Source organism: Cydia pomonella, chromosome 7, assembly GCF_033807575.1.
Source record: "Cydia pomonella isolate Wapato2018A chromosome 7, ilCydPomo1, whole genome shotgun sequence".
Lineage (NCBI taxonomy): Eukaryota > Metazoa > Arthropoda > Insecta > Lepidoptera > Tortricidae > Cydia > Cydia pomonella.
In genome coordinates this window covers 15,666,995-15,689,462 of record NC_084709.1, presented here as the reverse complement: position 1 = coordinate 15,689,462, position 22,468 = coordinate 15,666,995, and the positions used below count along the sequence as shown (strand labels likewise).

Here is a 22,468-nt window from a genome sequence, read left to right as displayed (position 1 = left end):
ATTCAAGGACGGACTCCTGCCCAATTTCACCTAAATCGATTCAGAGTTTTAACCGTGAAAAGGTAAAAAAGAGACAGACCGAATTAATTTCACGTTTATAATACCTATTACTACAGTTGCAATGTGTGTAGACATACAGCTGATTATATTTGACATGTATTGTTACTATTTGGCTTGGCACCGACTTCAAACATATCAGTTGGTAACGCATACCTATACTTAAAAAAGGTTAATACTTTGATGAAATGCATACAAACCAAACAAACCATCTGTCAATTACATGATATAGCCGGTCAAGCAATATTGTCGCAGAGGCCGGAATTCTCGTGGCATTTTGGAATTGTCCTAGGGACTTCTCATTTATCGACTACTGTAGGGTTAATATGGTCGGCTCTTTATCATTTGTCATCATGCCTGTCACGTTCTAACAAGTATGTAAGTGCGAAAGTGACGCATGGCATGACAGGTGATAAATATGCGACCATGATACCGCTGCTGATATACATATATCGATACAAAATAAAACATAGAGATAAACAACAGGCGATCTTAAAGCTAAAGAGCGATTTCTTCCAGAAAACTTTTGAGTAGTTGAAAATGTGATTTAGAGATACGCGATAAAAAACAATGAAAACTGAATAGTTAATAATTTTACATTTAATTACTTCAGTTCACTGTTTTTCTTTTTCAATTGCATGTTCAAAGTCTGTTTTCGTGCTAACAAGTGTTGCAATAGTATTTTTAGAAAAGAAACGATAATAATATTTTTCCATATTATTTTGTTAAATTACAGTCAACTAAGTATTAACTTTTTAAAATGCTGTATTCTCAAATTCAACCGATATATGAATATCGGAAGTCGATAAACGAGAAGTCCCTTTGACAGTTCAAAAATGCCACGTGAATTCCTTTGGTGAATTCCTGCCTCTGGTCATTAGAAAAATGCGCGAAATTCAAATTTTCTATGGGACAATAACCATTGGCGCCTATTACATTTTTTAATTCTGTCGTTTTTTCTACTGAAGGAAATGGCTTGACAGACTATATGTAAGCAACACTAGGTAGCACGAGACAACCTAAATAAAACCACAAATATCCGACGCAGACGGGTTTCAGAGATTAGAGCATGGCAAAACAAACTTAAAACACTCGTAGTTACGGCACCGTCTTTCCTCTGACAGATAACAGATTTAAAATACAAGTTTAGTAGGTACGCATTCCTCCAATCCAAGGAAGAAGTGATTGTTTTATAATAAGGCCTGATACCAATTATAACTCGAGAGCTGATAAGCACATCAGTATTATATAGCAATAATGGCTGTAGCGTAATCAAAGTCAAGTGAAGTTAAATCGATAAATAGTTTACTAAAGTGTTTTAATAGAACTGTAATACCTAAGCAGCAATCTCATTCGGTATCACTCGCGGCACTGCAGTGGCATTGGACGGACGCAGACATGGCACCTAGGACAGAAAAAGTTGGCATTGTGGGCAGGTAAGGCTATTATTTTGGTATTCATTGAATAAGTCTCTTGTTTGGTATTCGCAGATTTTATCCTTGAGCATCTTGTTGAAATAAGGTTAAGTTAATAGTTAGTTGTTAAACAGGAAAATGTGGATATTAAAATTATTAGAAACCTAAGTAGATAAGAGTATATATGTTTCTATTGTTTATTTTGCTGTAAAGTATATTATTGTTGACTTTACTTATTATGACGTTGTTAACTTTTTTATGAAGTTTAAGCTCTTAATCGAAAAAACGTACCTAAAGTTACTTTAGTCTAAAGGTACTTAATATGACAGAAACAGGAATTGTCTACTTAACTTTAATTTAACACACCTTGAAAATATTCACATAAACACCAGATAACACCAATGTAGGTACTAGGTAGGTGCCGAACTAATTATTGTGCCTGCAACAATTGTGCCCAGTGATATAGATATGGTGTGTTATGCTGTGACCAAGTGAATTAGTGTTGATCCCGTAAAATACCGCTGTTTATAAGGGTATTTATATATTACGTTATGGCCTCCTCATAATTTACCTCTTAGCGCTTTCTCCATTGCACTCTGCAACCTAAACCCATTAATTGGCGCAATCATTAGTTTCGTTTGTTAAAACCGATGTGTTTTCTGTCAAAATTAAAAAAGTTATGATTTGGATACATTTTTCTAAGATATTGCATACTTAGAGTCAGATTAAGATAACTCTGCAGTGATTTTTGTAGCACAGATATGCAAGTGTTATAATAAAACGTCACAATTTCATAGAAGTTTGACTTGTTTAACATAACACTGGCACGTCTGTGCTTTCCAAATAAGAAAATTAGGTTTTGAACTCCGTGTATTTTATAAAGTCTACAGAAAAACCGCATAATCTTAACTCATACTAGAAAAAACCCTTTTACGAAACCGATTGCCACCCGACTTCCTAATCCAGAACCTCTGTGTTTAGTACTAGGTTCGAGTCCACAAGTCTCTGAGGTGTACTCGAACTTAACTAGATAAGTACAGTCAGATGCAGAGAGAAGTAACCCCAATGCATCACCTATCTCTGCAGCTGACTGTCCATTCCGATATTCCGGTAGGGTCAGTCAGTATCCGAGCTATCAACAAGGATGTGGCAAAAGTCGACATTGCAATACAGGGTGTCTAGCCAACGTGTCAATCGTGTACGCTCCGTAGCGTATCTCTCTCTATCACTCTTGCATACTGCCGTGTCACGCACAACTCCGTTAACTTAAGTTAAATGAATTACGGATAACCAGTTTAAATCGTCTTTAAACCGTTAAATATAAATCTACTAAAAGAAAATTTTGAAAATCTTACCTATTTAATGAAAAAAATATACATATGACTAAGTCATGTAACTTCATTTTTTGCCGAGTTGCATGATATATGCATGTCTGGCACAACCAAAACATCACCCTTGTTTCTTAAGTTACTGGAGTTTTACGACTACGCATGACTGGCATATTTCCTACATCTACATTATTAAAAAAAATGAACCGTCAACAATAACAGCATTTGAATAATTAAAACATTAAACGTAATTTTCTCGAAACTCATCTTTTAATGTTACATGAGTTGTGCGTGACACGGCAGCTTATTATTATTAGTGCGACAGAGACAGTAGCTACGGAGCGTAAACGGTTGGCACGTTGGCTAGGCACCCTGTGCATCTTTATTAATATTATATATTACCTATTCAAGTCGTTAGTTTTATTAGTTTACAATTTAGTAATTAAATATGATCGGCTGAGGAATTGAGGATATGTTCGTGCCATATCCATTTGTGAGCAAAATCGTTTTTTTAATTAATCCTAAAATAACAAAAAATATGCTACTATATCAAGTTAAATTTAGAAGCAGACTGTTAGTCAGTTTTATTACCTACTTTATTTAGTTAAAGTACAATAAAAACAAGAATCTTGTCTTCGATCGGATCTTGGATCGGATCTTATTTGAGATATTTTTCTGAACCTAACACAACACAACAATGAACGTATCATATATTATCTTAATGTCACAACTTTAATTGCCGTTGATAACATATCGTACGATCTTGACCTTAGCGGACCAAAATATTATGTGGAGTCATCCCTGATTATTATCTTTACTTAAATGTGAAGTATAGGTATGTAAATATTTGTCATTTACCTTTTAAAAAAGCGACCTTTTGCATATGTACATACCGTCTATATTATTTTCTTTAATTTGAAATAGGTATATCGCTTGCGTACGGCAGTTTACTAAATAAGTTTTTGTCAAAAATTTCATTTTTGGTACAAGCATTTATCGCTGACTGTACTTTTCTTTCCACAGGCAACTAATACTCATCGAGCAAATTCTAAAAACCCCAAACACAATTAGGTTGCGTTGTTTTATCACAGAGTTCCTATGTCCAATTGTCCACCTCTTGTCTCCATCATCTGATCAGCTCGATGGTACCATAATATTGCATTGTCACCCGACTTACATATGTATGCAAATTTTCAGCTTAATCGGAAACCGGGAAGTGGATCAAATTTAACTTGCAAGATTTGATTACAAACAGACAACGGTCAGGTGAAAGTAAATAAAAGCTTGTATAAACATTACGAACCTGATAAAAATTGTGTAGGTACCTATTACCTATTAATTGTAATGCGATCTGATGATGATGATCACTGCATTGCGCCAGAAATATATTATACTCGTATTATTAGATTTCGAGTTAACGTAATCGGGTATACACTTAATAGTAATAATGCTTTATAATTATATAGCATATTTTAATAGTAATTACTGCCAACTGTACAATAGCATGGCCTAAATATGAATGAATTCATTCATCATGTGTCAATTTTGCAGCTCTCTGTTCATAAGTAATACAATTACATTATCATCCAAGAGCTGACCTCCCTATACCAAGTTATTAGAGGACAAGTAAGTGTAGCAAACAATTTCTTGTGCATTACAGTGGCCTCATCGGAAGGTCATGGGCGATGCTGTTCGCGTCTGTCGGCTACCAGGTGACCGTGTTCGACATCGTCCCGAAACAAGTGACGGATGCCCTTGCAGACATCAAGCAGCAACTGAAGACCTTGGAGAAAGAGGGTCTGCTGCGGGGTGCACTTAATGCTGATCAACAGTATGCGTGCATTAAAGGTTAGTCAAGGGCGTTTTTAGGTACCTACTTACTTTTGGGATGGACTGTACACATAGTGTGATAATGGACGTTATTTAGTAATACAAAAACCGGACAAGTAAACTAGATTATATTTACTATCACTGAGTTTATAAAACATTAACTTATTTGTGGTAAATAACTCGTGATAAATATTTTAGTTCGAAATCGAAAATATTTTTTGTCCATAAATTTCAAAGCCGTGAAGCCTTGACTTGTATAGATAGGATTTTGACAAGTCACTGAAATTTCTAGAACCCATAATGCATATATTTTAAATATCTTTTCGTTAATGAACACTAGTTTGACATAGCCCGTTTCTAGCTTGATGTTGAGGGTAAAATAGAATTTCTGTAATATGTGAATTAGATTTTAGACGATTTTATTTATTACGAAACCCAATTCCCGTTCCTCGTTTTCTGGGCATGGCAATTTGAAGTCATCATTTATTTTATTAATTAAACGCTATTACTATGGATCTTGTATGTCTTTCAGCGTTATTTAGGTCATATATTGCGGAACAACTGGACAATATATTATACGATTTTTCATGAATACATAGCAAATATCACTTTTCTATTAGTTGGCTGCAAATCCACGGGTGTTAACAAATTCTATCGTAAAGCGTATGTTTCTAATACTCAGACTCATTAAAGAACCAAAACAATCTGTTATTCATAAATATTGATAATAGACCACTTTTTAACAAACCTACATGAAGGCTGTCCAAAGGTTCATAAGATATTCCATTATTTAAATTTAAGGCAACTACGACGATGTTTCTTAAAATCAGATGATGGCTATTAATCATTAATCATAATAAAAATAAACCCCCAGGGCAGCTTACCCCCATACCCCCGAGAGTCGGTCAGGCCTCTCTCTCTCCGGCTTGCCTTGATTGGCCGGCTGGAGTGAACACTGAGCAGGGGCCGCAGGACTCTCACCTCTGGCTTGCCATTACCGGCCGTCCAGAGTGGGGTGTCAGAGCTATATGTTCGCAGGGTGGAAGTGAAATATGCATAAGACGCGATCTGGCACAGTGGCTGCTTACAGCCAAACCGTTTTCGGGGACCCATATTGTGAGTTGGCAAGTCACCACCTGACCATTTTTTCTGTCTTTAACATATGATCAGGGTAGGTGCCATAGTCTCCTCCATAGTCCCGGTTACCAGTCCACTAGCAACTCAACCCAATCGCACGGTTTCTTTGGTACCTTTTTCTTTTTATTTCCTACACTAACCGGGGCTTGTCCTTGGGTGCACTACTATAGTGCAAACAGGGATAACCGACGGTTGGTGTCACATTACATTTAGAGTAAATTGTCTTAATACAAGGGGCCTCTATGTGTGGGCTTCGGCTCCACGCATGCCTTCCAATGCCCGGGACCCCATGGTCCCGAGAATTTGTAAGATACATAAAAAAATATTCTTATTTAATCCAGAAAGATCTTAACTTCATTAGTCAAGTTTTTGAATATCAGTTTCATTTGTATGATGATTTATAAATAATAATAAATAAATATTATAGAACATAATTACACAAATTGACTAAGTCCCACAGTAAGCTCTATAAGGCTTGTGTTGAGGGTACCTAGACAACGATATATATAATATATACATATTTATAAATACTTAAATACATATAAAACACCCATGACTCAGGAACAAATATATGGATATTTGCTCATCACACGAGTAAATGCCCTTACCAGGATTTGAACCCGGGACCATCGGCTTCATAGGCAGGGTCACTACCCACTAGGCCAGACCGGTCGTCGATTTAAAAACATGAAATAGATCTCAAATATAACAGATGTTAAAAACATGTAATAGATCTCAAATGTTAAATAAGAACTTAATAATCCTATAAGTTTATTATTTTACTTTTGATTAATAATAAAACATAGTTTAAATAGGAATAATTCTTAGAAAACCATTTCCCGTGCCCGTAAAATCCAATTCCTATGGACAGAAAAATTCCCGTGCCGTGATCTAATTTTCAAATTGAAATATCTTTTGAAATTTCATGAATATCTGTACCCTGAAATTAATACTGGCTAATATTGTATGGCTACGAATTATCACATTACATTTTATTATATTAAATCAATATTTCAAAATTCCATGGAAATTAGATAAAAATACTCGTTTGGTGAAATTGACCCGTACCTAAACTATACATATTAAGAGTCACACGAACCTAGCCGCCGCCATACAATCGAAATTAGGCTCTCATTTTAAAACGATATTCTGAAATTACATAAACATTTAAGTAACATTTATCTGTCTGGTGCTAGTATTCGTTCCTAGCAATTGTATTATACAATTTCAACTCGCTCTATTTTCTTTGTACAGTTTTTTAAAAACGGCGGGTGCGCGTGACTCTTAAAGTTGTTTAAATTTAAGTTTATGATTCTCACGACAAGATTTCACCTCAAATCATGACAAATAACTAATGTGATTCTACTACCTACTGAATTCACAACGCCTTTACTTTGAAATTAAACGATCTAATGACAAACAAAACACGGAGAAAACATTTGAACAGTGTGATAAGTTGATAGTGCGTTATATAAATGATTCTAGCTACTGCTCTTACGATTACATAACTTGTAATTATGTCGAGTTGACATAAATACTCGTATGCCTACTCAAGATATTTGTTTTATTCACCTCACTTTATTTTCATGTTGTAGATTGGCAGTGTTTACATAAACTACCACTATGACATGACATTAGAATTAAAATAGTACTTATTTCAAATCCATGGGGGCGTAATGTACAATCTGTAACATAGAAAATATTATTGTCAGTTATAAATAAGTTTATTTTTTTGTGGAAATATATTTACCGTAAACGCTGAGGTTATTATGCACATGTCCATTCGTTGTTATTCGTTGAGGATGCAGGTGCGCAGAAACGCGTCAATGACGGCGCAGGGGTCGCAGCTGGAGGCCCGCCGTCTGTCCTCCAGGTAGCCCCCTCCACGATCGCGCGCGGTATCTGGATGCTACCGCGGCTGGCTACGCCTGAACATACTCGTATTTTAACAATGAAAACAACGAGCTGTTCTGATGATCGAGCCGGAAGATGGATAGTGGAACTCTTCAGTCGCTGCTAGCAGAAGTAGACCTATCGATATTGGCCTCGTTTTGATGATTCCAATTCTTTATGGGCGTAGAGTCGGTAATAAATAAAAGTTAAAAAAATATTTATTTTGTAGAAACTTATTTAAAATAAATGCATTTATAGCTTAGGTTATTGAGGCACATGCATAATTTAAGATTTGCTGTTATTCGTTGAGGATGCAGGTGCGCAGAAGAGCGTCGATGACGGCATAGGGATCGCAGTTGGAGGCCGGCCGTCTGTCCTCCAGGTAGCCCTTCCTCTCCTCCGCTACCGCGCGCGGTATCCGGATGCTGCAGCTGCGGCTGGCCACGCCTAAGAACATAACACACGGACGTCACTAACTTATTCATCATGTCGCAGGCAATCAGAGAGGATTAAGGCACACGGTGCTTAAAATGTTATGAGTATATATGATCTAAAAGCGAGAGACTACCGATAAAAGGCGTGCGATTTTTATACCGGAGATCGCTCGTTCAAACCCAGGCTCGTACTAATGAGTTTTGTACATAAGTTTCCAAAAACTCATTAGTACGATCATTTGATGTTTACCAGTCACTTTTCGGTAAAAGAAGACTTCGTGACTGGACTAATCCCAATGAAGCCAGTTTTCTCTCTGGGTTTCTGGGTACGAGTAAGATGGCAACCGCTTTCGTAAAAACTAGTGTCTGTGCTAATTCTTGGGATTAAATGTCCAAGAGGACCTCAGACTGCCTGAGCTGCGGCATAATAGCACGACCACGCTATTAGGAAGATGATGATGATGAGAACACATTGATAACTTACCTGAGCTAAACTCGTGTAGGCTGGCCGTTTCGTATTTACCAGTCAACCTTCTCGCGTTGTCCTTTCCCCCGCGGGGGTCGTACACCTTGATATGCTTCATGTGTGTTTTCGAAAGCTTTTCTATCGCCTTGTTGATTTCGCTGCAAGCATTATCAGCCGTTAAAATTGTATGGCAATCGTTTTGGTGTAAGGAAATTAAGTATATGTAACAATTTGTTTGTACCTTATACCAGTTATACCTAAGTCTCTTCTCTATTTGAATTCTTTAAGTTTCACTTACACACGTGTGTGAGGTTAAAATTGCAATAAAAGCGTATTTAAAAACTCTCAGAGACTTACACAATGCCGTTTTCTTGTCTCATCTTTTTAGTAGAGAAGTTGGTATGCGCTCCCGAGCCGTTCCAGTCTTGCACAGGCTTGGGGTCAAAGCTGACGATGACGCCGTGCTCCTCGGCCAGGCGGTGCAGGATGTAGCGCGCTATCCACATGTCGTCGGCGGCGCTCACGCCCACAGACGGACCCACTTGGAACTCCCACTGAGAGGGCATTGCCTCGGCGTTCGTGCCAGCAATAGGTACGCCAGCATAGAGGCAGCACCTATAAAAACGCATTGGTTAAAATAACTTTTAGTTTTCTTATAGTTTTGACAATTAAAAGGTCAGTTACCGGTAATGTGAATCGACGAGATCTCTGGCGAAAACTTTGTTGGAGCCAACACCGCAGTAGTAGGGGCCTTGTGGTGGGGGGAAGCCGCCTGGGGGCCATCCGAAAGGCCTGAGATCCGCGTCGAGGAGGGTGTATTCCTGCTCGATGCCGAACCACGGCTCCTCGTCTTCGCATTTGTCCGCAGCTTCCTGGCACTTAACACGATGGTTGGTTGCCGTGGGCTCCATGTTGTACTTGTAGGTGTCGCACATGACCAGCACGTGGTTGCCGCGGCGGAACGGGTCCTTGTACAGGGCGCGCGGCACCAGGAACGTGTCAGAGTTGTGACTGTCCGACTGTCCAGTTGAGCTGCCATCAAAGTTCCAAATGGGCAAATCTGGAATCGTAATGTACATCTTTGGGTACGATGGAACATCTGATATCCACTTATGATTTGATCCATAAGTTTGTAAAAATGCCATGGTTAGTCTCAGTCTGTTATTTAACATTTATACACAGAATGTTTATTTATGACTTGCAATCATTTAAGATTTGAATAAATAGCCCACCCAGACCTGCTAGCATGAGTTGCATACTCGCGCGCGACTCCTTACACCTAGCGCGACTTCTAATATGGACGCGCGTGTGGGAACGCAACTCATGCTAGACGGCCTGAGCAACTTTTTGTATGGAAACAACCTCTAAATCGCGAATATATTGCTGACTGTCTGCAAGTGTGAAGCAGAATCTACGTTATGCTACGTATTACTTAGATCATACTGAAAGTTCGTATAATCTCAAAAACGGTAGTGGATATATGTAACACTTTATTTTATAATTCTTTCTGGCACTATGTTTTTTTTCTTTACGGCAGGACCATTTTCTTCAGGGACTTTTTGTATGAAAATTTGGGCCTTCAGTGATTTTGTATCTAGATTGTGGGGTATCTATTTTGAATTATGTTGTCTGACGTATACGTGTGCATGTAGGTTTTTTTTACCTGCGTCATTTGGAATACCTGAGGTTGTCTGTATTTGTTTGTAGCTTATTATTATTAAGTACACAGGTGCAATTTCAGTTTGGAAAGTGGTTGTTGAAAGACTGCCTTCTAGATTATCATCCATAAGATTAATATGAAAACACCTTTTTTATGGAGGATAGGCAGACGTTTAACCATGACCTCACCTGATGGAAATTTATAAAATCTACCACAGACAGATGCATAAGAACTGGACTTCACTATAAGATACTACTCGAAGCCTGATACAAGCTTTCTGTCGACTGAGGGCACATTGAAAGTTGTATAAAATTCTAACAAAAAAAAAACTACTTATATTTACAAAAAAGCTGGACATACAATTTTCAAACTGCCATCATTCTTAATAATGACCTAATAAATTGTACCTCAAAAATGTTCTACGGAATTATATTTTCAAACAATATTACATTTTTTATTTCACTGCGCCATATCTATTATGTAGCTCAATATACGAACTTTCAGTGTAGGGTGGTTTCTGGGGGGTTTCAATTAGTATTATGCTACTTGACGTCATCTTTACGTCATCGACAAAATAGTTAAGAATAGATGACAGTCAAATGATAAATGATGTTCGTGAAACCTTTCAAGTTCTCATCAAAGCTTTTATTGGCGTTCGCACATTTCCACATTTTTGGCGGGAGAACAACAAATATTGTATTGTGTTTTACTAAAAGGAATTAGTGCTTGTAAAAAAATTACATATACAAGTTGGGCAAATAAGATGTATACATTTTGTTTTTAAATTTTAACTACATTAAATACACAAATTATTAAGTATTGTTTTAAAAATATATTATTCAGGGTTGGAAAATACATTCGGAACATAATGTCTAACAAATGTCCACCACTAACAGCAGGCACATGTGAGCCCTTATCATCGCAATTTTCACACATTCTCAGCGTTATCTTCGTAAATTTATGACGGATGGTCAATTTTAAGTGTATAAATTTCATCAGGTTGATAGCATAGACACGTAATTTTAGATAGCTCCACAGAAATAAATCAGGAGCTCCAAAATTTAGGATTTTTGGGTGCCAATCACCGTCTCTTTTCTCGAAATTAATCGAACTAACAACGTGTTTTAAGAGGGAAGTATGGCACGATCTCGTCCATACAAAAAAGATAAAATGTTTTTCCACTTCTAAATATTTTCCATTCTCCATGAGTTTTTAGTATGTTATTGACACAATGCAAAACTAGATTTTATATGCATTCCTTTTTTTTTTTCAAAATTTGCAATTTTTTTTTTCAAAAAATTGAAATTGTTTGCGTCATAGTCCCTATTAAAAGGCTTTTCGTCTCTGTATTAAGAAATGGCAGTTAACCATGTGTATATTGTATGATGATGGTACTAACCTTTAACAACTTTCGGTATAAAGTTCACGGTGCGGTCCTTACACCGCATATGTTCGCCTGTGCCGTCAATCCAGATGTAGGTGGCCAGGACCTTGTCGCCAGGCAGCGGGAGGTCCTTGTACCGGTTCAGCAGAGTTTTGGACAGCACCGCGTTGGGCGAGTTCGTCAGTACGGGACCCGATAGTATCTTGGGGTTATCTGAGACAATAAAAATAGACATGCAGGCCAATTCGAAACGTGCACTGACATCAAACCGATATTTGAATGATATGGGAAATATTGGAATCATATCAGTTAGCTGTCATTTTGAATCATACTGAATCTGAGCTCCAAAGCAGGAGTAGCTAAGATTCACAATAATATTTAATGATTACATTATGTAACAATATCTAAGGCTATATTTGAAACATGATATTAAAAGATTTGAAAATTCTAAAATGGGCATGGACTTAAAAAGTAGAGTCAGAATAAATATTTAGGAAGGTAAAGAACTGATTGTCTGAACAAATAACCACAATTCTTTTGGTACCTACCTTCTAAGCAGGTAGATATACTCGTATGTATACGAAGCATATTTCAGAGTGATTACAGGAGATATAATTTTCTATAAGTAATTTAATTAAAATTACCTTGTACTTTTCCCTTTGCGTCACTCATTTTACTGTAGTCTTACTGTTTTGGTTAAAACCTGTAACGAAATAAAATCTTATAAATAATGTGGCCTTTATAAAGAAAGACTACGTTCGACCAAAATAACCCTAGCCACAGCACGAAATCTTCCGTACGGAATGACAGGTGTAAACGAGACAGCACTATGAATTTGTACAGCGACGTTCCGGGCATCTGCGGCTAGTAGTCGGCCGGGCTACGTATAAGGATTACTGAAGGATTCTATACGTATTAGGTGACCATTACACCGACGTGAAGGACGGACGATGAGTTAAAAAGCAGAAGAGTGACAAATACCTAAAATGCCTAAAAGTCGCCACATATCATTATCAAAGTTACGCTCTCATATCACAAATCACAAATCAAATTAAATAAACCGTTATTAAATATTTATCATTCCAATTCATAATTTAAATAAAAGCCAGTCTAGTGGATAAAATGCAGTTTCTCAGCAGTTTTTGAACAATCTAGAGAGCTTTTGAGCTGGTGTGGTGAAACTGGCGAAAAAGTGTTTTATTGACTCTCAAAGTTGCATAGTTGAATCGTATTATTACCTATGATTCAATTCCATTCTAAAAATAATATCACTATAAATCACAAAATATTTTCAAACTGCAGTTTACTCTTTCATATTCTGAATATCACTCATAGACCAACAATAATAAAAGTATTATCAAATGACAAATAGTGTAAGGTCACACTATATTTAACCTTGACATTTGAATAATACCAGAAGGTGTTTTTACATAAAAGTCACCAAACCAGTAAACAGCTGTTCAGGCTCTTTGTGAATAACATCCTAATACAGGTTGTAACAAAAATAGTGCCGATTGATGCCATATTCGGTAAGTATCTTGTTCTGATTAGAAAAAAGTTGAATATTTTTATTTTTTCCGCGAAATTAAAAATCAACTCCATTCCAGGTCAAAAGTCTTTTTTTTTTTACTTTTTCCTAATTAGAACACGATATACCGAATATGCCCTTAAACGGATCCCTATTATTTTAACACCTTGTATATTCACCCTCATTTATTCATAACATAATTATGACATCCCAAGATTCAAAATATTGTGTTGCATACCTACTAAATGTTACAAGTAAAAATGTATAAGACAGATTAAAATTTGTGAAATAAAAAGTGAAACTGTTTGTCAAAAGTTGGAAATAATTCTAAATACGAGTACGACCCGAGCACCCCGACCAATTTTAACATCAAATCATCGAATTCAATTATTGTAGCAATGTAACATTTTAACAGGTAATAATACAGTATATTTTTACCTTAAACTTTTATGAGTAAAGTTCCCGACATTTCGTCCACCTTCTGACGTTTTAAATGAGGTCTTCCTACACATCACACTGAGCAGCGATCTACCCTCTTAATGGTTCACTTTTTACGCATAGTGTCACCGACTACTGAGGGCCTACCGCAAACAGCCAAGTTTACTCTAATTACATATGTACACCTTAATTGGAGGAAAAGATAAAGATGCCCGCAAGTTGCGAACTTCGCTGTTCGCGGTAGGCCCTCTGTGCCCAATTTCACTTAGAACTTGGTCACTTTCACTGCAGACATAACTTAAAGTTATTTAACTAAACTTTGCGTAATCTTGGTGGGTGCTGTTAACAACTTTGAAACTTAAAGTGAGATTAGACTAGCCACTGTCACAGACACAAAACTAAGTACATGTAAATGAAAGCGTACCTAATAAAGGCGTTTTCAGACTGAAACTTAAAGCGAAACGCCATCTAGTAATTTGAACCCCTCTCAAAGTTAGTTCATGTCATCCACGATGACGCGCAGATTAGTTAAATCTAGCCTTTAGTAACATGTCAACACGAGTCAAGGCACGCGTCTTCGTGAATGACACGATTGATATGGCTGTAAAATGTTTGTTTACAAATACAATACCTTAAAACTAGTCCTTCGTTGATGTTGATGCAAAACGCGATCAGAAAGTTTATGCTTCGCTATGAGCGTGCGTTGCGCGTTCTGTTAGATCGCTGATTACTTACGGATTGACTGATCGTCGTGCGATCGCCGGTAAATATATGCGCGCGCAAAGTTAGGCGGTCGCCATACTGCAGCTCAGTATCTGGTATGATAAGTGATAACCACACCCCCTGAAAGTGAGTCGAAGTTACTCGAGAGAGGAAAAGAATTTAAGCCGATATAACTAAGTCGCCTGTATTTTAACTTTGCGTTAGCAGTCATTTTTTAAAACAGAATTCTACAATAAGTTTACGACTGGAGTTTGGGAACTAACTTTTATGTGTAGGTAGTACATTTTTAAATATATGTAAAAATTGGGAAATAGAGGCGATGTTTGGATGATTGTTTCGCACGTCTGAAGTCAATTTTAGTATTATACAGGATAGCCCAAAAATACGTCGACAAAAACAATTTTACTGCATGTGCATATTGCTGATAACCAACCTGTATCCTTACCACGAGTTTGGCACTAACGTATCCGCTAGCGACTGCGTAAACTAATTCACAATGCATCTCCCTCGTACTGACAGTGGTGCAACTGCAAGCGAGATGCACCGCCGTGTTTGAGTTGACGCAGTTGCTATTAGCGTCAAGGCTGCGTAAAACTCATGGCGAGAGCTCTTACTAACTTTATTACTAAAATTTAATTTCGTTATATTATTGGGGCCAAGTTGGACATAGAAGGCAAAGTTAGAGCGCCTTACGGTAAATTTTATATTTTTTCCGATAACGGGATATAGTGATACCTAACCGCGTTATAATTTGGACTTTGGTCTGAAATAAAGTGATTTTATTTATTTATTTATTTATAATTTAGTAGGTAGGTATAGTAAAAAGATATTTATACATCCAGAGCATATATGCAGACATAATAAAATTACGTTAGGCGTTTGGGGGTGTATTGTTGCGTAATTTACGTAAGTACCGCTTGATTGGTTTCGTTGAGACAATCACTTATCACTAATTGATACCGTACAGACCCATAGAGTTCACCTGGTTAAAGGACCCTGCATGTTGGAGGGTCTGCCTCCTAGTGACCTAAATTATAACTTAAGGCCCCGTAGGTTCGTGTCCTTCTCTCACTCTCACTGAGTGTAGTACATTCTCACATTCTGTTCACGTGACTTGTCTCTTGAGTACACGTGCAATATTTATCACCTCAGTACTGTAGGTAACGTGTTTCGTAGCGTTCAGTCGTCTGTCTCCATTGCTGTCGTGATTACTGTACCAGTAGTCTAGTATATTAACGGATGCCAATATTTATCGAAAATTGCGATCCGGAAACTAGAAATCTAGATTGACGTGATAAATATTGTGATCCGCATAATAAACCTACTAGGCTAGTTGGTCAATAAATATCACAATATTTATTGGATTATAAGGAAATTAGAAGGAAACGCCAGGTTTAGTCCTATTGTAATTAATAATCACCACTGTAATTTATGTTTCATAGCTGTTTGTTTCACAATAAATAAAATAAAAATAATATATTTCATACATATAAGTAAATTACAGTATTTATCGTAGAAAGAAAAGTACAGTCAGCAATAAAAGCTTGTACCAAAAATGTTTTTTCTTTTTTTCCAAAAACTTATGATATTGGTGAGCTATAAAGAATATATTTATGTATTGTATTGTATAAAAACATTTCCTAAACCTTCTTCTTTAATTTTAATTTGCATTAATTAATAGCAAACTCTATAGTGAAACTTTAGCTAAGCTAAGAAGTCAATCCTTACAGTTATGAATTGACCCTTAACGCTATCGGGTAAACGGTAGGTCTTAGCTTCGTAAATATAAGGGTTAATTCCTAACTGTCAGGATTGACTTCATAGCGGCGTTTCACTATAGTTTCATCATAGTAGGCACATAATGTGTTGTCACGTATTGTTATTGTTATGATCGCGAATAATGTAACAGAGATTGTGTTCAATTCAAACTATCATTCGACGGAAAAATACTCACCTACCTACTGTTCTAAAAATAAAATTTGCATGAATTATCTTCGTCGTTATCTGTTACCACTATCAAAAGTAAGTTAAAAAAGCAACATCGATACATTTTAATTAAACAATAATATTCAGCAATTATTGCGATATTATTGTAGGCATGTCAACGTTCTGATGATAATGATAAAAATATGGACATAACAACAAGCAAAACCAAATTTTTGTGAGACGCCGTCTTATTAAAGATATTAAAACGAGTAACTTACGTTTTTTAAGTCGAAACCTGAAGTTCGAGTCTGCGTCGGTCAGTCTACGCGCGCTTCAGTCGAAGTTCCTCGTTATAGAGCGAAATATTTGTTGTCTCAAAAGTACCTATAATCAAAATGATTTCACCTGTTTACAGGGTCATCAGACCTTGGTGCCACCGTAAAGAACGCCGTGTTCGTCCAGGAGTGCGTGCCAGAAAACCTGGACCTGAAGAAGAAGCTGTACGTGGACCTGGACAAGCTGGTGGACGATAACACCGTGCTGTCCAGTTCCACTAGCTGTATCCTGCCTTCCAAGTTTTCGGAGGGCTTGACACATAAATCTCAGGTTAGTAGTAAAGTGATCTGCGACATGACCCTTATTCACAATTCCTCAGCCTTGCAGCAGTCTCGGGTATGGCAGTGTCTGGGTCACAAAACCTTAGATGGGGTCACTCAAATTTACACCCAGTAGGTAACACCCGGGGGTGATTGGACAGGACAAAGGAGATTGATCACTACGTACAATAGTTATGTCCTACCGACAAGGGGGCAAAGGGACGATAACGCGAGGGAAATATGTACAGAATGAAGGTAAAACATCAAACAAAATCAAACCAAATCAAATCCAGCCGAACGTTATTACCGGAGGCCGGAATTCTCGTGGCATTTTTGAATTGTCCTAGGGACTTCTCATTTATCGACTACCGATATACATAATATAAGGTATATCGATGCAAAGTAGAACACAGTATATTAAAGATTTCAATTAGAGGCAAACAACAGGCGATCTTAAAGCTAACGAGCGATTTCTTCTAGAATACTTTGAGTAGTTGAAAATGTGATATAGAGATACGCGATAAAAACAATGAAAACTGAATAGTTAATAATTTCACATTTAATTACTTCAGTTCACGGTTTTTCTTTTTCAATTGCATGTTCAAAGTCTGTTTACGTGCTTTCTTTATAAAAGAAACGATAGTCATATTTTTTCCATATTATTTGGTTAAATTACTTCTTGTTAAAGTCAACTATTAACTTTGGGCTTGTGCATAAATCACGCGAGGTTCGACAGGGGGGACGGGTCACGAAAAAATCACGAGAGATCACGTTGGGGGAGGGGGGTATAAGAAAACCTCACGTGTATTTTTCTATGGTGAAAATATGAATACCACATACTTATTCTCGGTTTTATTAAACATAAATCTTCACTTGGCACTTCAAAATAGCGATTCTAAACAATACAATACTATTTATCTTAAAATTAGGTCGAACGAAAAAATAAAAAAAATATACGTGGGGTTCGCCAAGAACCTCACCAATATCAAAAAAAAGGGCGGTCAAAAAGTAGTCGAAAAATTCTCGCGTGACTTGTGGACAAGCCCTTTTGAATATGTTGTATTCTTAAATTGTATCGATATACTTATGAAATATCGGAAATCGATAAATGAGAAGTCCCTATGACACTTCAAATATGCCACGAGAATTCTGGCCTCTGGTTATTACATTTTGATATCATTCAAAATCATCATTTAAAAGTCAGTTTATATCTATATTTATTTATTTAACACAGTGCAAGCTTACAGTACTACACCAATTTGCTTACACACTAGAAAAATAGATGTCAGGAAAATAAAACATAAAAACATGCAAACAGATAAAATGTCAAGAAAAATAAAATTTACATAGTCAGTCAATTAATTACAATATTTAGAATAGCTATATAAAATGTCAAGGAAAATAACAAATTCAGCCAATTAATAACAATAATTCGAATTTAGAAAGTGTCTAGCAGTATTGCAAAGGTAGGTACGCTAAACTATTGGCAAACATGTCGGCATCTGAGTACTGAGCGAGCATTGAATATAGGCTCGATAGAGCGTGCCTCGCGTAGCATGTGTGAGCAGAAGGCCGCTGCAACAGGCATTGCCGGCGGCGTGGTGTTACTGCCCCGTCCACATCCTGGGGTATAGGAACTATCAATCCCAACTTCTCCAACACCTCGGGATTCTCGACTCGATGGTGAACGATCGAGAGATAGTGAACTAAGGAGTAAGAACTTCCTCCTCAGTTCAAGTGTCTCCAGCCCGACCATCCCCGAGACAAAGATGGAGGGATAGAGATACGGATAGTACCCATAGGCTTTTTCCAGCTAACATAAGGAAGCAACTCAAAATTTGACCAAATTACTTTACCACTCTTGTGGATAAAATGCAACATTCTCATAAGTTTTTGAACAAAGAGAGCTTTAACGAGTTGGTGTGGTGAAAAACAAATTGATGATTGTCTATTACCACCATATCATAGTTTCAATTTTCAAAGTTCATGGTAAGCTTTACGCATGGATGGTAGTAGACCTCGCATATTATCATTTAACATTTCAAATATCCTTACAGGTGATCGTGTCACACCCTGTCAATCCACCCTACTACGTGCCGCTGGTGGAAGTCGTCCCGGCGCCGTGGACGCGGCCCGACGTTGTGGCCCGCACGAAGGCCATAATGCTCGAGATCGGCCAGGAGCCCGTGGTGCTTGGCAGAGAGATCGATGGCTTCATTCTAAACCGTATCCAGTTAGTAGCTACAAACAATTGTAAACATAATCCTCCTTTACATTTATCTAATTATCCTACCTAGTGGTAAGGGGTAGGTTGCAAGGTTGCTTGCTTGCCGCGAGAACGAGCGAAAACCGAAAATTGAAATTTCTATCAAATGCTTTTTTGTTTTTCTTTATGTGTATAGCCCGCCGGGTTTCTATGTAGTCGTATGTACCAAACAATATATACGAAACGATCCTTTGTCTGAAAGACCTTTTTACATCGTAGCGTCGTTCTTTAATGGGTACCTATAAAAATTTTCAGGTACGCGATTCTCAACGAGGTGTGGCGTCTGGTGAAAGACGACGTGGTGAACGTGGAAGACGTGGATAAGGTCATCTCGGAGGGGCTTGGCATGCGCTACGCCTTCCTTGGCTCGCTGGAGACTGCGCATTTGAACGCTGAAGGCATGGCCAACTACATTGAAAGGTAATTCTGAACGAGGTGTGGCTGGTGTATGATCATGTAGCCAACGTGGAAGACGTCGACAAGGTCATCTCGGAGGGGCTTGGCATGCGCTATGCCATCTTCGGCTCGCTGGAGACTGCAAACTTGAACGCCGAGGGCATGGCTAACCATGTGGTGAAGCTAAAGACGTGGATAAGGTCATCTCGAATGGCCTGAGCATGACCTATGCGTTCCTCGTCTCCATTGGAGCCGGCGCAGCAAATTGAACGCTGAAGGCATGGTCAACTTCAGCGTTTAATGTAGTTACATTGAAAAGTAATTCTGAATGAGGTATGGCGACAGCCTTAAAATTAATTAAAGGCACATTTTTACACATTACAAGGAGCTGTCACTGTCACCAGGCCCCACGCGGCTGATTGGTTCGGAAACTCTTCGGTCCAGTTAGATGACAGGTAGATGGCGATTAGATACAATATAATTATATAGGAAAGAAAGAGTAAATAGGTAAAACCTATCTAGCTGTGAATTAATTATGCAAACAATATTTTTCTCTGAAGGCAGGAAAATAACAAACGCCTGTTATAATTATGAGAAATCATTGTAAAAAATAATCAAAATGCTTTAGTTAATATAAGGCTTAGAACGCAGTGTGATTAATTTCTTGCGTTTGCAGTCTATTTTCTCGCGGTTTTAGTCTTGCAAGCACGTGCGCGTATACTTTTTGCGGTTCTGAAGCCGCGAAAAATTTATCGCAGTGCGTTTAATGCCTAAGGTAAATTAGTCATGTCCCTGATAATTCTGTACACTCGTTTTAATTATGTTTCCGATTCCCAGATACGGCGAAACCATCTACAACGTAAGCAACACAATGGGCCCGATTCCTCGCATGACACAATGCCCAGGAGCCGCCTCCATCTGCCAGCAACTCAACCAGCTCGTGCCCTTGGACCGGCTCCAGGAGAGGCGTGCGTACCGTGATGCTGCCCTCACCCGTCTCTCCATATTGAAGAAAGAATTGAAGAACACTTACAAACGCTAAATACCTAAAGAATGTTAGCCTGTTCATATTATCTCCTCGATATTTTTAATATACAAAACGTACAAACGTGTACAAATACTGCGTGAAAAAATGTAATGTAATAAATACGTACCACATATATTTTATGACAACTTATTTATATCCACAATAGTCCCATGACCTATAATTCCCTAGCTCTTAGATTTTTTTTGGGAAAAAGATAGTATTATTTTTAAATCATTATTAGGTTTCACCATGCAATTTCACACTGTACATCGGAGCGGCCTAATTCAGAAATTTGTGAACAAGGTGTTATTTGATATATCTGATAGCGACTATAGGTAGGTAGTTACCTACTGGTAATGTTGAATTAAATCTTTGCCTTGATTTGTTGCACTCACAGACTGATATTAACTTTCATACCTTCAGACAGCCTTCAGACAAGTAGGTGCTTCTCGATTTTCGACTTCACACGATATTTGCCGAAGTTTGCCTCCAGTGGATTTTAAATGGCCAAGAAAATGTGCTGAGTGGGGAGTGGGGGGTGGAGGCTACCGTTGCATGTCTGTCACCACAATTGGCGAGTGCCATAAAGTTGTTAAGCGCGACATCACATGCAATTGTTATTTATTATTCTGTTCTAGTGTTAATTACCTAGGGTTGCCAGATCGAAAGGCGCTATTATCGGGAAAAGATATCAAGTTTTCGGGATTTTGGGACTGAAGTCGGGAAAAAAAAACGTTCAAATTATAGTAATTGTATTAATAACAACGATATTTTACATTATTGGCACTACGTCAGCTGCTCTGCCCATAGACGTTTTTATATAAAAATAGTATAAATTCTTTGAGATCTTGAACAAATAAAAAAAAATGTTTTCTCATTATCTACCTATACTATCATACGTATACTTATTAGGTATCAATAATCAACCAAATTTATGGAAATAATTTATTTCTTAGCTTGCCACATGTATTTTATATTACTTTTGACCGATTTTACCATTTCTTGGCCTTTTTCGCTATTTAAGCTAGACTTGAAAGTCATGCAGTTTTCGTCAAAGTTGAGTCGAATCATTAATTCGGCTTTAATTAGATCCATTCCCATTCTATTTCTTTCGTTTGTGTAGAGGTAAGGCAAACGCGCTCCCGCCGTCAGACGCCCTTGACGCGGGTCGCTCGCTCGTTCGCTCGGCGACAGTTCGGAACTTGAAATTATTGTTTTATTATAACGTGAAGCTGTTTTTCGGGACAGTCTTCACTTCGTCGGGAATCGGGAACACATGCTAAAAATCGGGAGAATCCCGCCAAATCCCGACCATCTGGCAACCCTATAATTACCCCGTAAAAACTCTTGTTACCTACTAAATGTTCTCATTTTTTTGTCAATTGTACAATTCGCTAAATGATACCAATACCTCTTCAATTAGCTGACCAAGGGCGGGTTTAAATCCAGCAAGCTGTACCCGCACCTTTTTCATTACTTACGCAATCAAATTGTTGCACATTGTTGAGATAAATACTACCTACACTTTGTACCTAAGATGGACTACTTACCCACTTAATACATATTTGTACCTATGAACTGCTGTAAAAAGTAACGAAATATTTGTATTTGTATTTCTGTATTTGTATACATATTCTAAATGGAGATTCAAATAATCAATGAAAAATCAACGTAAAAATAATAATCTACACACAATACCAGTAGAGGGGACATTTCAATCTTTTCCGCCTGACCTAATCCTAGGCCGTTTATCAGCGTCACAGTAGCCCTCAGTCCTCAACAAGGAACAAAAATGTTCTCTGCTCTGCTATATATAGTCTATGAAATTAGAAAGGAGCAAGAATGAACCACGGACGTAGATAATAAGATTATAATTATGTAACCTTCATGAAATTAACTTATTTAAAGTAAATTGGAAAGTTGAGAGTGTTCCCGCCAAACGCAAAATTCCCGCCAAAAACGGA

The 22,468-nt window shown here is 37.6% G+C and overlaps 2 protein-coding genes across 3 annotated transcripts; one reads left to right on the top strand and one right to left on the bottom strand.

The window, feature by feature from the left end:
- The first annotated feature begins 1,350 nt into the window (after window positions 1-1,350).
- LOC133519975 (lambda-crystallin homolog) lies at window positions 1,351-20,637 on the top strand. The gene is made up of 6 exons (XM_061854194.1): window positions 1,351-1,493; window positions 4,461-4,648; window positions 16,635-16,825; window positions 18,873-19,048; window positions 19,337-19,501; window positions 20,315-20,637. Exons 1-6 carry the CDS (start codon window positions 1,456-1,458, stop codon window positions 20,517-20,519), a joined length of 963 nt encoding a protein of 320 aa, XP_061710178.1. The 5' UTR covers window positions 1,351-1,455; the 3' UTR covers window positions 20,520-20,637.
- LOC133519972 (glutamine synthetase 2 cytoplasmic-like) lies at window positions 7,861-14,308 on the bottom strand. 2 transcript variants are annotated; one of them, XM_061854188.1, is made up of 7 exons: window positions 14,202-14,308; window positions 12,249-12,307; window positions 11,620-11,817; window positions 9,245-9,620; window positions 8,918-9,175; window positions 8,579-8,718; window positions 7,861-8,107 (listed from the first exon to the last, which is right to left on the bottom strand). In XM_061854188.1, the coding sequence occupies exons 2-7, from the start codon at window positions 12,274-12,276 to the stop codon at window positions 7,959-7,961; spliced, it is 1,149 nt and encodes a 382-aa protein (XP_061710172.1). In that variant the 5' UTR covers window positions 12,277-12,307; window positions 14,202-14,308; the 3' UTR covers window positions 7,861-7,958. The 2 variants fall into 2 exon arrangements, with proteins under 2 accessions (XP_061710172.1, XP_061710173.1); XM_061854189.1 differs by lacking the exon at window positions 14,202-14,308 and adding an exon at window positions 13,571-13,698.
- Window positions 20,638-22,468: the final 1,831 nt, after the last annotated feature.